Here is a 13308-nt window from a genome sequence, read left to right on the forward strand (position 1 = left end):
GTTAGGGACATCCAAATATTAGGCTATTATACATTTTCACCTTGGCAAATGTTAAGATTTCGGATTGAAAAATAGTAACATAAAATGTTACTTGCTAGAAACCCGTTTTATGCAAAGGCCTTAAATAAATACATTTTGAAATTATGAGAAGTGACGTTTGTATTGTAAGATAGCGACTTACGGATGAACATTAATGAGTTCGGCAAGGGCAAGTCACATTTTTATGTTACTATTTTTTTAAAATTTTAAATATTGACACGGTGAAAATACATTTTTACCTAATATTTGGATTTCACTAATTTTTTTTAATTGAATATGTTATATTACTATATTATTTACGCTAGACGATTTATGTACTTGCCGCTTTTTTTATAGGCGAAGCTTGTTTAGTAAGTAATTATACAGCCAAAGAATTATAATGTGGCACGAAATTTAATTAATAAAGTATTAGTAATCTATGGAGTGCTCATTATAAATTTATTAATAAATGATTTAATGAAAAGGGTGCATGAAGTTACGAGCAACCCCCCTTTCCCCTCAATTGTTCATACGAATTTGTGAACACTCTATTCCAATAAATATTCGCCATTTAAGCAGACGAAGGCACACAGGGTTAAGATAGGAGGAGCAGTTTCAATGAGCTGCTGGATAGCAGATATTTACTCCATCTCGCTATCCAACACCAAGTATTTAACTTTTACACTCTAATATTAATATTCCGATTATCTTGAATTAGAAAATGAGTCCACTTTGAAATGTTTAACTTACAACACCCTGTGGAATTCCAAAGTCATAAGAAGGCGGTGCTGATGCAGGTTGGTATGGCCCACGCGCATATCTTAATATACCAAGTTGTTGAGAGCGTGGTATACCGCACTCACCTAAAGCGCGAAGTTGAATCCAATACGCTCCCACAGGCTGATCAGCATTTATAACAAAATCATACCGTTCACCTGAATTAAAAATAATAATTAATGCACTTATTTTCATAAATAATTAATCAAGTTAATTTTTTTTTATTACCGGAGAAGGAAATTATAGTATTAACGTTGACTGGTTGAACCACTTCGCCGTCAGTGGCAATTACAGTAAGAGCATGACCCTCAAAAGTAATTTGGGCAGGACAAACTGATCCAAACGAATTAATTAATCGAAATCTGTACCTTCTACCAGAAGTTATTGTGAATACTTCCAATGGTGTGTTGGTCATGAAACCTGTATTGGGATCCTGAAAAAGAACGTTTTAATTGCTATGTAATACCACGTTTGATATTGTTTTAAACCTTTGTGTATCAAAAACGTACGTATACAGTGTTAGCCAGATATTTCGCCTCATAAGGTTGAGGCACATTTGAGGTCGCGTAATGGGGGCTATGGACGTAATAGGCCGGAGAGATCGAAGGTACGACGACTGAGGGGGGAGAGAGCATTGCTGGTCGCGCACGTTGCAACTTTGTTACTCTTATTAGTCGCTCTTTCATAAAGGTATGTTGACAAACATCATTGGCCGCTAGAGAGAGAGAGAGAGAGGCTAACAGAAGCGAGGGAGGGGCATAGTTAAAACAAAATGGCGATTGCACAAACGTAGTAACTCTCTCTCTTCTTCTCACGTATCCCTATATTTCTCTCTTTTCTTCTCACGTATCTCTCTTGAACGAATATGACGTTCCAATTAAACAAAGAGAAGCTTCTGTCTTTCTAGGAACTACTCATCTCAATTTTATATGGGGAAAGCTATCCTTTCTTCACTACCTTCCGATAGATAGCAAGACGCGTTTTTTTGAACACAAATAATGTTTGCAACTCATGAAATATTAATCATTACAACAATAAAGCTTATTTATTGTTGTAATGATTAACATTGAATGAATTGCAAACATTTTCTGAGTGTTTAAGAAAGAAAAGAAAAAAAAAACGCGTCTTGCTATCTACCGCAATGTAGTGAGGAAAGCATAGCTTTCCCCATATAAAATTTAGATGAGTAGTTCCTAGAAAGACAGAAGCTTCTGTTTGCTTAATTGGAACGTCATTTTCGATCAAGAGAGATAAGTGAGTAGAAAGAGAGAAAGAGAGAAAGAGAGTTACTACATTTGTGTAATCGCCATTTTGTTTTAACTATGCCCCTCCCTCGCTTCTGTTGGTCTCTCACTCTCTCTCTCTCTCTCTCTCTCTCTCTCTCTCTCTCTCTCTCTCTCTCTCTCTCTCTCTAACAGTCAATGATTTTTGTCAACATATCTTTATGAAAGAGAGACTAATAGGAGTGACAAAATTGCAAGGTCTGCGACTAGTAATGCTCTCTACCCCCCCCCCCCCCCCCAGTCGTCCTTACATTGATCTCTCGGGTCAATTACGTCCTTAGTCCTCACTACGCGACCTCATTTGTGACTCAAGTGACTCAAACTTCTGAGGTGAATTATCTGCCTAACCCTGTACATATATACAGGGTGTAACGAAACGACTGCCTTTTTTCGTAACTGGAGCTTTGGAGTGAAAACCCGAGTGTACGTGTAAAACTTCGTTCGAGTCGTTCAAGGGGTTTAAAAGTTACTTTTATTTAAAAATTACCCTTTTTCGGTCCTTTTCGAACGACTTTAATTGCACAATGGAAAGTGGAGAAAGTGAAAAAACAATTGATGAACCCCTCGGTAGAATGTAAAAATTATCGATCGCGCGCGATAATAAATTTGCTATTTATTTCTTTAATCTGGCTATTAGATTAATTTCAAAAATAGCAAAATCCTCAGTTCATTACAATTACAATTCAATTCAGTACAAGTATCATTGACTGAATTAATGGAAAGAGCGAGAAGAGGTAATGAAAAGGAAAGTATCAAATGCTAAGATGTCGCGCGAGCGCATGATAATTTAATAGGCAATGTATGAGGACATTCTCTTTCTACTAACGAAGCTAAAGAGAATGATTCAAAATTAATGCATTAATGTTAGAAAAAACTAAACTTACCAATTTAATGTTCTCCAAGTACCTTTAAATCGAAGTTTTAAAACAGCTTCAAACTGGTTCCTCGATCATTTCCAGAAAGCACACTATCACTGATTTTGCATTTAAACACTCGTGAATTTAAGCAAATTAGGTTTTAACCTACGTTTTTTCAAAACACTGGTTAATTTGAAACTTTTGAACTGTTTGAAGTAAGCTGATAAAGAGTGGGTCGAAACTAATGATTAATTATTCTTTCTCTCCTTCTCTGTCTCTCTCCAGCCTACTTTAAACAGTTCAAAAGTGTCAAATTAACCAGTGTTTTGAAGAAACGTAAGTTAGAACCTAATTTGTTTAAATTTACGAGTGTTTAAATGCAAAATCAGTGATAGTGTGCTTTCTGGATTTGATAGCGGAACCAGTTTGAAGATTTTTGAAAAACTTCGATTTAAAGGAATTTGGAGAATATTAAATTGGTAAGTTTAGTTTTCTCTAACATCAATGCATTGATTTTGAATCCATTTTTTTATCTTCGTTAGTAGAAAGAGAATGCCCTCACTGCAGAAAAAATTCAAGTAAAATTACACAATCCAGTAGTGACCGAAAACTGGCCACAACTGAATAGTGTAAACTTACATAGAATTCAACATTACATTTGCATTATGTAATATCTAAATGCAATTGTAAATTTACACAGATGCAAGTAAAATTACATTGCAGTTAAGTAAAATAACACATTGCTGTAATTAATTTCCCATGCGTATTTGTAAAAATACAAATATGTAAGTAAAATCAGATTACAGTTATGTAAAAGCACATATTAAAAACGTACTAATACGAAGCATAGCGTCAATTAAAAAAATATAATGTATAATTACAAGATCAGTATGTAATATTACTTTTCCACATTAAAAATACATATTATACAGGGTTTTTTCCTAACGGCGGCATATAGGAGATTCATGTTATTTGACTGTAGATCTCAAAATGATGAAATCTGTTAGCGGTGATTGGCCAATTTAATGTAGTACCAACTTAAAATTGCCGTTACCAATACACAATCCGCCATTATCGATGTCTCTGCGTGTTCACATGATTTTCGTAAACATAAAGAGAAAGAGAAACAAGAAGTGTCAAAAATGTTGAAGTTAATACTAAAGTATTGAGTAAGAAAATTAAATTAAAATACTAAAAAAATTGAAATAAAAGCTAAGATGAATATTAAGTCTAAGTAATTATAGTGGTTATTAACTAAATATTATGTGTTAAGTGTTGTCATGATCAATTATTGTTTCAGTCTCATAAAATGGATGGACACTGTCAAAGTTTATGATGATTAACATTATTAGAATAAAGAACTTGAAGAAATTGTACATTGAGAGTATACATATTTAAACTAAATATACAAAGCAATGTAGGACCTATACATAGTTGAACCGTTAAAATGATTCTTTTATTGAAACATTTTACATTACGTCTTAAGGAGATAGGAATCGGTGAGTATCTGATTTACTAAAATTTTTATGAAATATGTATATTGCTTTGCAGAACCATAAAGAGGAAGGTTAAAACATACCATTGATACTTCTGAGAACAATAGAATTTTTGTGGTGATTTACTGGACGAACCTAGTACTCTAATGTGCAATGAAAATATTTTTATCATGTACGGCATGTACTATTGTATGGTCCCATAAACATTATAGCGGCATTCAGGTATAGATACAGTAATAAAAATATAGTTATTATCATTTAAACGAAGTATCAATCTTTCCCTCTTATTTATAATCCCTTTTAGGTATTTATGAAATTATTATGTATGAGGTAACTCGCTGAATTTGCATAATACTTCAACAAATACTGTTGATTAATCGTGAAAGAAGTAACTGATGAAATATGAAAACTACATGGTTAAAAGAATTAATCTGATCAGCAAACAAAGAGCATCATTTTGGTACAGTCATATCTATCCAAATTAGGAAAGCATTTTTGTGTACACAGTGTCATTTTCAATCATATATACTACAAGAAGCTGTGAAAAATCTGAGACACAACTTATTATAATATTTTACTAGATTTACACCACAGTTACCAGGTCCATTTATCTTAAATAGGAATAAATGACTTTTTAATTATACACATACAATAGCTAATACAGGATGTTTTTTTTATAGGAATACCAATGTGTCAAAAGTAAAACAGAAGCTATTCGTAATTAAGCTCCGATTTAGAAAATCCGGAATAAACAATTATATACTTGTATGCTACTTTCAATGTCTATATTACGACTAATTATGCAGATTTATAGAATAAGGCCTACTTAATGTTAATTCCTCAGAGCTAAGAATATCTTTTCTTAAGTACGTTAATATTTAACCAACAACTTTGCAATTTTAAATATGGGTTTAGGAGATTTTATTCCAAATTAGGTAAATACATTTAATGCATAAATACTATTTTCAAAATAAAACATGCTTTATTTAATTCACATGAATATGAAAACATAATAGATATATTGCACATAAACTCCCAATAATCTTTATTGCAAAATTATAAATATGGTTCAAATATACCTCCAGCAACTCCAGAACAATATTCTAGTCTTTTTACAAAGCACTGTAATACATGCTGCAGCTGCTGGAGTGTTATCCTCTCGCATCCTGCTATTATTTTATTTTTTAAATCTTCTAGGCTCTCTATCTGCAAGGCGTTATAAATCTCGTTTTTTAAGATTCCCCATATCCCAAAGTTCAGTGGTGCGAGATCAGGGGATCTTGGGGGCCATTCTACAGGACCATTTTTTCCTATCCATCTCCCCGGATATTTTGCATGTAAATACTGAACAACCACTCTTGCAGTATGAGCTGGAGCACCGTCTTGCTGGAACACGACATTACTCTGTAAGATATAAAGAGAAAAAAGTAATATTAACTTTAAGTTTATTTTATAATATTCATGTGTATGCTCAAAGGTTTTATTATTATAAATTTACATTTTCTGTTATACTTAGAACTCTTGGATCCACTTCCTCCTTCAACATGTTTAAATACTTCTCTGAATTCAAATTTCCATTAATAAATATTGGTCCGATTATATTTTCACATAAAATACCAAGCCATACATTGACCTTTTGTTGATATTGAGTATGTGATTCAGTATACTCGTAAGGGTTGCTTTGTGACCATAATCTGGTATTCTGTTTATTTGGTGAGTGGACCAGCACAAAAGTAGATTCATCGGAGAAAAGGATTTTATTTAATAAATTGCTATCTTCTTCAATTTTCTGCATCATGATCCGACAGAAGTCATATCTTTTGGTATAATCTACCTCTTCTAATTGCTGATAGTTAAAAATTTTGTACGCCTTAAATTTTTCCGCTTTTAAAGTTTTATACACGGAATATACTGATGTACCGACTTCTCTGCTAATATTACTTAGTAATTGTTTAGGATTATTTAAGGCAGAATTCTTAATATTAGCTTTCATTGATTCCGATAATGCTCTTGCTGGTCGTTTGTGTTTTTGGTGGCTGGAATCTAAGCAACCAGTTTCTTCAAACCTTTTTATCACACGAAAGATCGTACTGCTGGTGGGTACCGGCCGATTACTAAATTCTCTTTCAAATAATTGTATTATTTGATTTATGGAACTGCCACCGTAGTACCACTTAATTGTATGAATTTTTTCTTGTACATTCATCTTGTATTACCTATCAATTTTAAAACAATCACTAACACGGAATAGCAAAGAAAAATAGCTATTTTTTAGCTTTGACGTAGTATATTCAAAATAATTAAAAACTCAAATATCAATGCCTGTCAGATTGATTGTTTTCCATTTTTATTTTGAAAATAGTATTTATGCATTAAATGTATTTACCTAATTTGAAATAAAATCTCCTAAACCCATATTTAAAATTGCAAAGTTGTTGGTTAAATATTAACGTACTTAAGAAAAGATATTCTTAGCTCTGAGGAATTAACATTAAGTAGGCCTTATTCTATAAATCTGCATAATTAGTCGTAATATAGACATTGAAAGTAGCATACAAGTATATAATTGTTTATTCCGGATTTTCTAAATCAGAGCTTAATTACGAATAACTTCTGTTTTACTTTTGACACATTGGTATTCCTATAAAGAAAAACATCTTGTATTAGCTATTGTATGTGTATAATTAAAAAGTCATTTATTCCTATTTAAGATAAATGGACCTGGTAACTGTGGTGTAAATCTAGTAAAATATTATAATAAGTTGTGTCTCAGATTTTTCACAGCTTCTTGTAGTATATATGATTGAAAATGACACTGTGTACACAAAAATGCTTTCCTAATTTGGATAGATATGACTGTACCAAAATGATGCTCTTTGATTGCTGATCAGATTAATTCTTTTAACCATGTAGTTTTCATATTTCATCAGTTACTTCTTTCACGATTAATCAACAGTATTTGTTGAAGTATTATGCAAATTCAGCGAGTTACCTCATACATAATAATTTCATAAATACCTAAAAGGGATTATAAATAAGAGGGAAAGATTGATACTTCGTTTAAATGATAATAACTATATTTTTATTACTGTATCTATACCTGAATGCCGCTATAATGTTTATGGGACCATACAATAGTACATGCCGTACATGATAAAAATATTTTCATTGCACATTAGAGTACTAGGTTCGTCCAGTAAATCACCACAAAAATTCTATTGTTCTCAGAAGTATCAATGGTATGTTTTAACCTTCCTCTTTATGGTTCTGCAAAGCAATATACATATTTCATAAAAATTTTAGTAAATCAGATACTCACCGATTCCTATCTCCTTAAGACGTAATGTAAAATGTTTCAATAAAAGAATCATTTTAACGGTTCAACTATGTATAGGTCCTACATTGCTTTGTATATTTATTTTAAATATGTATACTCTCAATGTACAATTTCTTCAAGTTCTTTATTCTAATAATGTTAATCATCATAAACTTTGACAGTGTCCATCCATTTCATGAGACTGAAACAATAATTGATCATGACAACACTTAACACATAATATTTAGTTAATAACCACTATAATTACTTAGACTTAATATTCATCTTAGCTTTTATTTCAATTTTTTTAGTATTTTAATTTAATTTTCTTACTCAATACTTTAGTATTAACCTCAACATTTTTGACACTTCTTGTTTCTCTTTCTCTTTATGTTTACGAAAATCATGTGAACACGCAGAGACATCGATAATGACGGATTGTGTATTGGTAACGGCAATTTTAAGTTGGTACTACATTAAATTGGCCAATCACCGCTAACAGATTTCATCATTTTGAGATCTACAGTCAAATAACATGAAACTCCTACATGCCGCCGTTAGGAAAAAACCCTGTATATATATATATATATATATATATATATATATATATATATATACAGTACAGCGTCAGTAAATAAGTTGACATAAAATACATTTATAATAGCCAGCCAAAATTCAAAACTTCATTGTATTAATAAAATTCATCAGCAAATATTTTAGTTACTATTATCAACGAACTTAATTTATGTAAATTTACATTCCAGTATAAAATACAATGACTCTTAGACTATACTTTGATTCATCAAAATAAATTATTAAACTGTCAAAAAATTCCAGTTTTATGCTAATTTGTTAATGTTGTGTAATTTTACATTTTACTTTTAAATTATATTGATAATTGGATAATTTACATCATTTAATCAAAAATAATTCAGTAATTTTGTTTGTAAATTTTAACTTAAAGATTTGAAATATTATACTGCGATATAATTTGTGTAGTTTTTCGAAAGTAACGTATTATTTTCGAATTTACATAGACAATTTTAATTTTACACCGCACAGAAGATATAATTTAGTATTTGTGGTAATAAAATTAAAATTGAACTGTAGAAATACCATATTCTTTTGTAAAATTTTGAATTTAATGTAAATATACATTCAATTTTGAAATTTACAGATAATTTGCAAATTTACACTATACAAACTAGTGAAATTGTTTATTTTATGTATCTTTACAAATTTGTGTGTATTTTTACGCAAATTTGTAAAAATACACAACTTCTTCCCAGTTCACGCTTAATTGTGTAAATTTTACAATTTACTGTTTTGTAATTTTACATGCATTTTTTACAGTGCTCATACATTGCCTATTAAATTATCAGTGAGCTTGTGCGACATATTAGCATTTGATACTGTTCTTTCCATTACCTCTTCTCGCTCTTTCCATCAATTCAGTCAATTATACTTTTACTGAATTGAATTGGAATTGTAATGAACATAGGATTTTGCTATTTTGGAAATTAATCTGATGGCTAGATTAAAGAAATAAATAGCAAATGTAATATCGCGCGCGATCAATAATTTTCACATTCTAGTGCGGTGTTCATTAATTGTTTTTTCACTTTCTCCACTTTCAATTGTGCAATTAATGTCGTACGAAAAAGACCAAAAAAGGGTGATTTTTAAATAATAATAACTTTTAAACCCTTTAAACGATTCGAACGAAATTTTACACGTGCACTCGGGTTGTCACTCCGAACCTCCAGTTACGGGAAAAGGCGTTCGTTTCGTTACACCCTGTATAGATGTATATATATTGTAACCTAAAATCTAACTTAGTTACCAAAAAAATCAAAAATAAATAGAAATAATTAAACAGACGAAATTCCGGGGACATAAGTTTATTCTAACCTTAATAAAACACAAGGAGCGAACCTCTTGCAATGCTTTCTGCACCCTTGTTATACAAAATATAGTCCTCACTATACTAGTTTAAATCAGCAGGTAAAAAAGGAGACAAAGAGGGCCGATAGGGGGAAAAAGAGGGACACGATAAGGAACATATATGGCAGGGAAAAAACGAGCTACAATGACAGTTAAGGGAACGAGTACATTTCTAGTCGGAGAATTGCAGCTTCCCGACCCTCCGAAACGCCACACTATACTTTCGCGTTTCTAAACAGTGAGATCGGGAGAACACCATACGACATTTTTTCCTAGCGCTCAATCTTACGATGACTCGACCAATTCCTCTTATAAAAATGACACGGCAGCAGCGTGATGAATACTCAAGAATTCCCTACTCTTGATAATTTAGCCCAGATTCCCATAATTTCCTTCGTCTTTTTCATAATTCCTTGTTGTCGGTAGTGGCGTCGTGGGGGGCATACGATGCATTACATCGGGATCAAAGGACCAATTATCATTTGGTATTGATTCGTGGTGCATGTATTCCTATCGCTCCCTTTCATCGATAGTTACATTAATAACGATACATAGTTGCTCGCGCACGATGAATAGCTTTACGGTTGACCAGCGCATCATAGCCCCTCAGTAGGCACATTATGACGGGATAATTTGTACTTGGACGTCAGGATAATAGAAAAATGTTTGCGGTCAGTTTGTATGCGTGGAAGTCTTTTTAAAATATTAAAGAAAGTGCGAAAAGCAGGGTTTTCGCTTATATTTCTGAATCTACTTTTGCTGGGAAAAAGTAAAAAATATAAAGTTATAGGTACTACGAATCCTAACAAAACAAGACTACTTACGTCAAAATACGTTAATTACTTTTATTGTAATGAAATAAAACCACCAATTCGGGCTGTTTTTACAGTGATAAAAATTAATAAGTTATTTATTTAATATAACGCTAATGCAGCTTAAGGGGATCCATGGAGGTCGAATATTTTAACTTCCAATTATCTTCTAAAATTTTAGAAATATTAACATTTTTTTAAGGACCAAACTTATTCAATGCGATCCATTCTATTGCGGTAAAAAGCCCGTTGTCCAAAAATAAAATATAACAAGAATTATACAGGGTGGAACGTTAACGCCGCACTTCCTTTAAACGGGTGATTCCTGAGACTTTTCTAAGGAGAACGCCGTTAGCCGTTTTAAAATCTAGCCACTGGTTAAGGAGATATTAAAGATTAAATTTTGTATGCAATTATTGATTTTACATATGATTGCAGTAGTATTGGTATGTACGTGTGGCAAGTGCAAGTATAAGAGAGAAGTTGCTGCTATGACATTTCACTCTCCCCTTTTATTGATTTTTTCGGATTCGTTGAGAAGTTGCTGCCGGTTGGCTGTTTTGCTTTTTTATTGATTAGCTGGAAATTTTTAGATTTAATTCGCGTTCTCGCGCAGAAACTAACGCGTACGCGCAATTTGCCTACGGAGAATCTTGGTTAACTGTTATTGTGCGCGTCCCCATATCATTTAATTTCCGATGCCAAATAATTAATGGGCAAATCGAGATAATGTAAATTAAATTCTATGAGGATTGAACACTTTAAACCAAGACTATGCTCCAGTCAATGAGCGCTCAGTTGTGCATATCTGTCGATCATTGACTGTAAGCGAGAAGAAGAAGCTATAGCCGAATAGTCGCGTCGTTGACGGTTAGCCTATTTAATGAAAATATTGCGTAATCAAATGTTTATTTACCTGATTTTATGGAGCAACTTCAAGGATGAGCAGCATTGTAAATGTGCTCCATATGGCCACCTTCAGCATCGATGCACGCCCTTGCTCGTCGGAGAAGATTTGCTTGGACAGTGGCTACCATCTCAGGTGTGATCTCCGTGATAGCCACATCCAATCGCGCTGCTAGTTCTTCCTGATCCCGCATTAGATGTCTTCCCGTGTAGACCTTGTCTTTCAAGGCCCCCCAAAAGAAGAAATCTAATGGATTCAGATCAGGAGATCTAGCAGGCCAAGGGATGGGACTACCACGGCCGATCAATTTGCCGGGAAACTTGCGGTGCAGCACGCCTTTCGCAGTGGCCGCATTATGTGGAGCTGCTCTGTCGTGCAGGAACCACATTTTCTGCCGAATTTCTGGAGGAACATCTTCCAGAAGGTTTGAAAGCAGGTTTTCTAGAAATTCGGCAGAAATGTCTCCCGTCAATCGAGATGGTAGGATGCACGGTCCAATCTGTAAACAATTCACAACGAACTTCAGTTGCAAGCATTATTAGCATTTAAGAAACGTGAATAAGTGTTAGAAACTTACCAAATATTTCCCGACGATGCCTGCCCAGAGATTTACCGACCATTTGTATTGAGATTTCTGTTCTCTTATTACATATGGGTTACTCTCAGCCCAATGATGGTCGTTTCGCATATTTATAACACCATTTTTGTCAAACATGCTTTCGTCAGAGAATAAGATACAATTTATGAAATCGTTATCCTCTCCATATTTTGCGAGAAGCCAGCGGCAAAACTGCAAGCGGTTCCCATAATCTCTGGGCAATAATTCCTGTACACTTGTGTACTTATAGGGGTGCATCGATTCGCCATGGAGCACTCGCAGCACCGTGGTGTGATTGCTGCCTAAATCTCTGGCTACGGCTCGTGTGCTGGTCCTCGGCCTCTCCCGGAACTCGCGCAGCACCCTCTCCTGAAAGGCAGGAACGCGTGATGTTCTCTGCTTGCCGTTGTCACTATAATTTGGCGCCAAACTGCCCGTGTCCCTCAAGCGCTGCACAACCATCTTGATAACATTTTTATCCGGGTGTCGCCGATTGGGGAACTTTTCCGCGTACACCCTCGCGGCCACGGTAGCCGAAGCATTGTTTTGCCAGTATACCTGAAGCATATCACAGTATTCGTTATTGCTTTAACTCATTTTTTACTGCATTTAGGGTTGAAAAACGGAGAAAACGATGCACACACTTATGTCGACAAACTGGTAATAGTTTTTCAGTTGCTAATAACAACCCTAGCGGTGCGAAAGTAGCCCTTGCTATAAAAAAAGGGGGTGGTTGTTATTAGCAACTGAAAAAACTATTACCAGTTGTCGACATAAGTGTGTGCATCGTTTTCTTCGTTTTTCAACCGTAAACTTAGTGAAAAATGAGTTACAGCAACACTGAATATTGTGATATGCTCCAGGTATACTGGCAGAACAATGCTTCGGCTACCGTGGCCGCGAGGGTGTACGCGGAAAAGTTCCCCAATCGTCGACACCCGAATAAAAATGTTATCAAGACGGTTGTGCAGCGCTTGAGGGACACGGGCAGTTTGGCGCCAAATTATAGTGACAACGGCAAGCAAAGAACATCACGCGTTCCTGCCTTTCAGGAGAGGGTGCTGCGCGAGTTCCGGGAGAGGCCGAGGATCAGCACACGAGCCGTAGCCAGAGATTTAGGCAGCAATCACACCACGGTGCTGCGAGTGCTCCATGGCGAATCGATGTACCCCTATAAGTACACAAGTGTACAGGAATTATTGCCCAGAGATTATGGGAACCGCTTGCAGTTCTGCCGCTGGCTTCTCGCAAAACATGGAGAGGATAACGATTTCATAAATTGTATCTTATTCTCTGACGA

At 34.3% G+C, this 13308-nt stretch overlaps 1 protein-coding gene across 1 annotated transcript in view; it reads right to left on the minus strand.

Moving 5' to 3' along the window:
• stw (straw) overlaps nt 1-13308 on the minus strand; it is a 234711-nt gene that overhangs the window by 129736 nt on the left and 91667 nt on the right. The window contains exons 5-6 of the mRNA XM_066726085.1: nt 1024-1228; nt 769-953 (exon numbers count right to left, since the gene is read on the minus strand). Coding sequence (XP_066582182.1) covers nt 769-953; nt 1024-1228 — 390 coding nt within the window. The remainder of the gene's footprint in view (nt 1-768; nt 954-1023; nt 1229-13308) is intronic.

Source organism: Prorops nasuta, unplaced genomic scaffold, assembly GCF_024137725.1.
Source record: "Prorops nasuta isolate Cenicafe-Biocafe unplaced genomic scaffold, Cenicafe_Pnas_1.2 PNAS00001, whole genome shotgun sequence".
Lineage (NCBI taxonomy): Eukaryota > Metazoa > Arthropoda > Insecta > Hymenoptera > Bethylidae > Prorops > Prorops nasuta.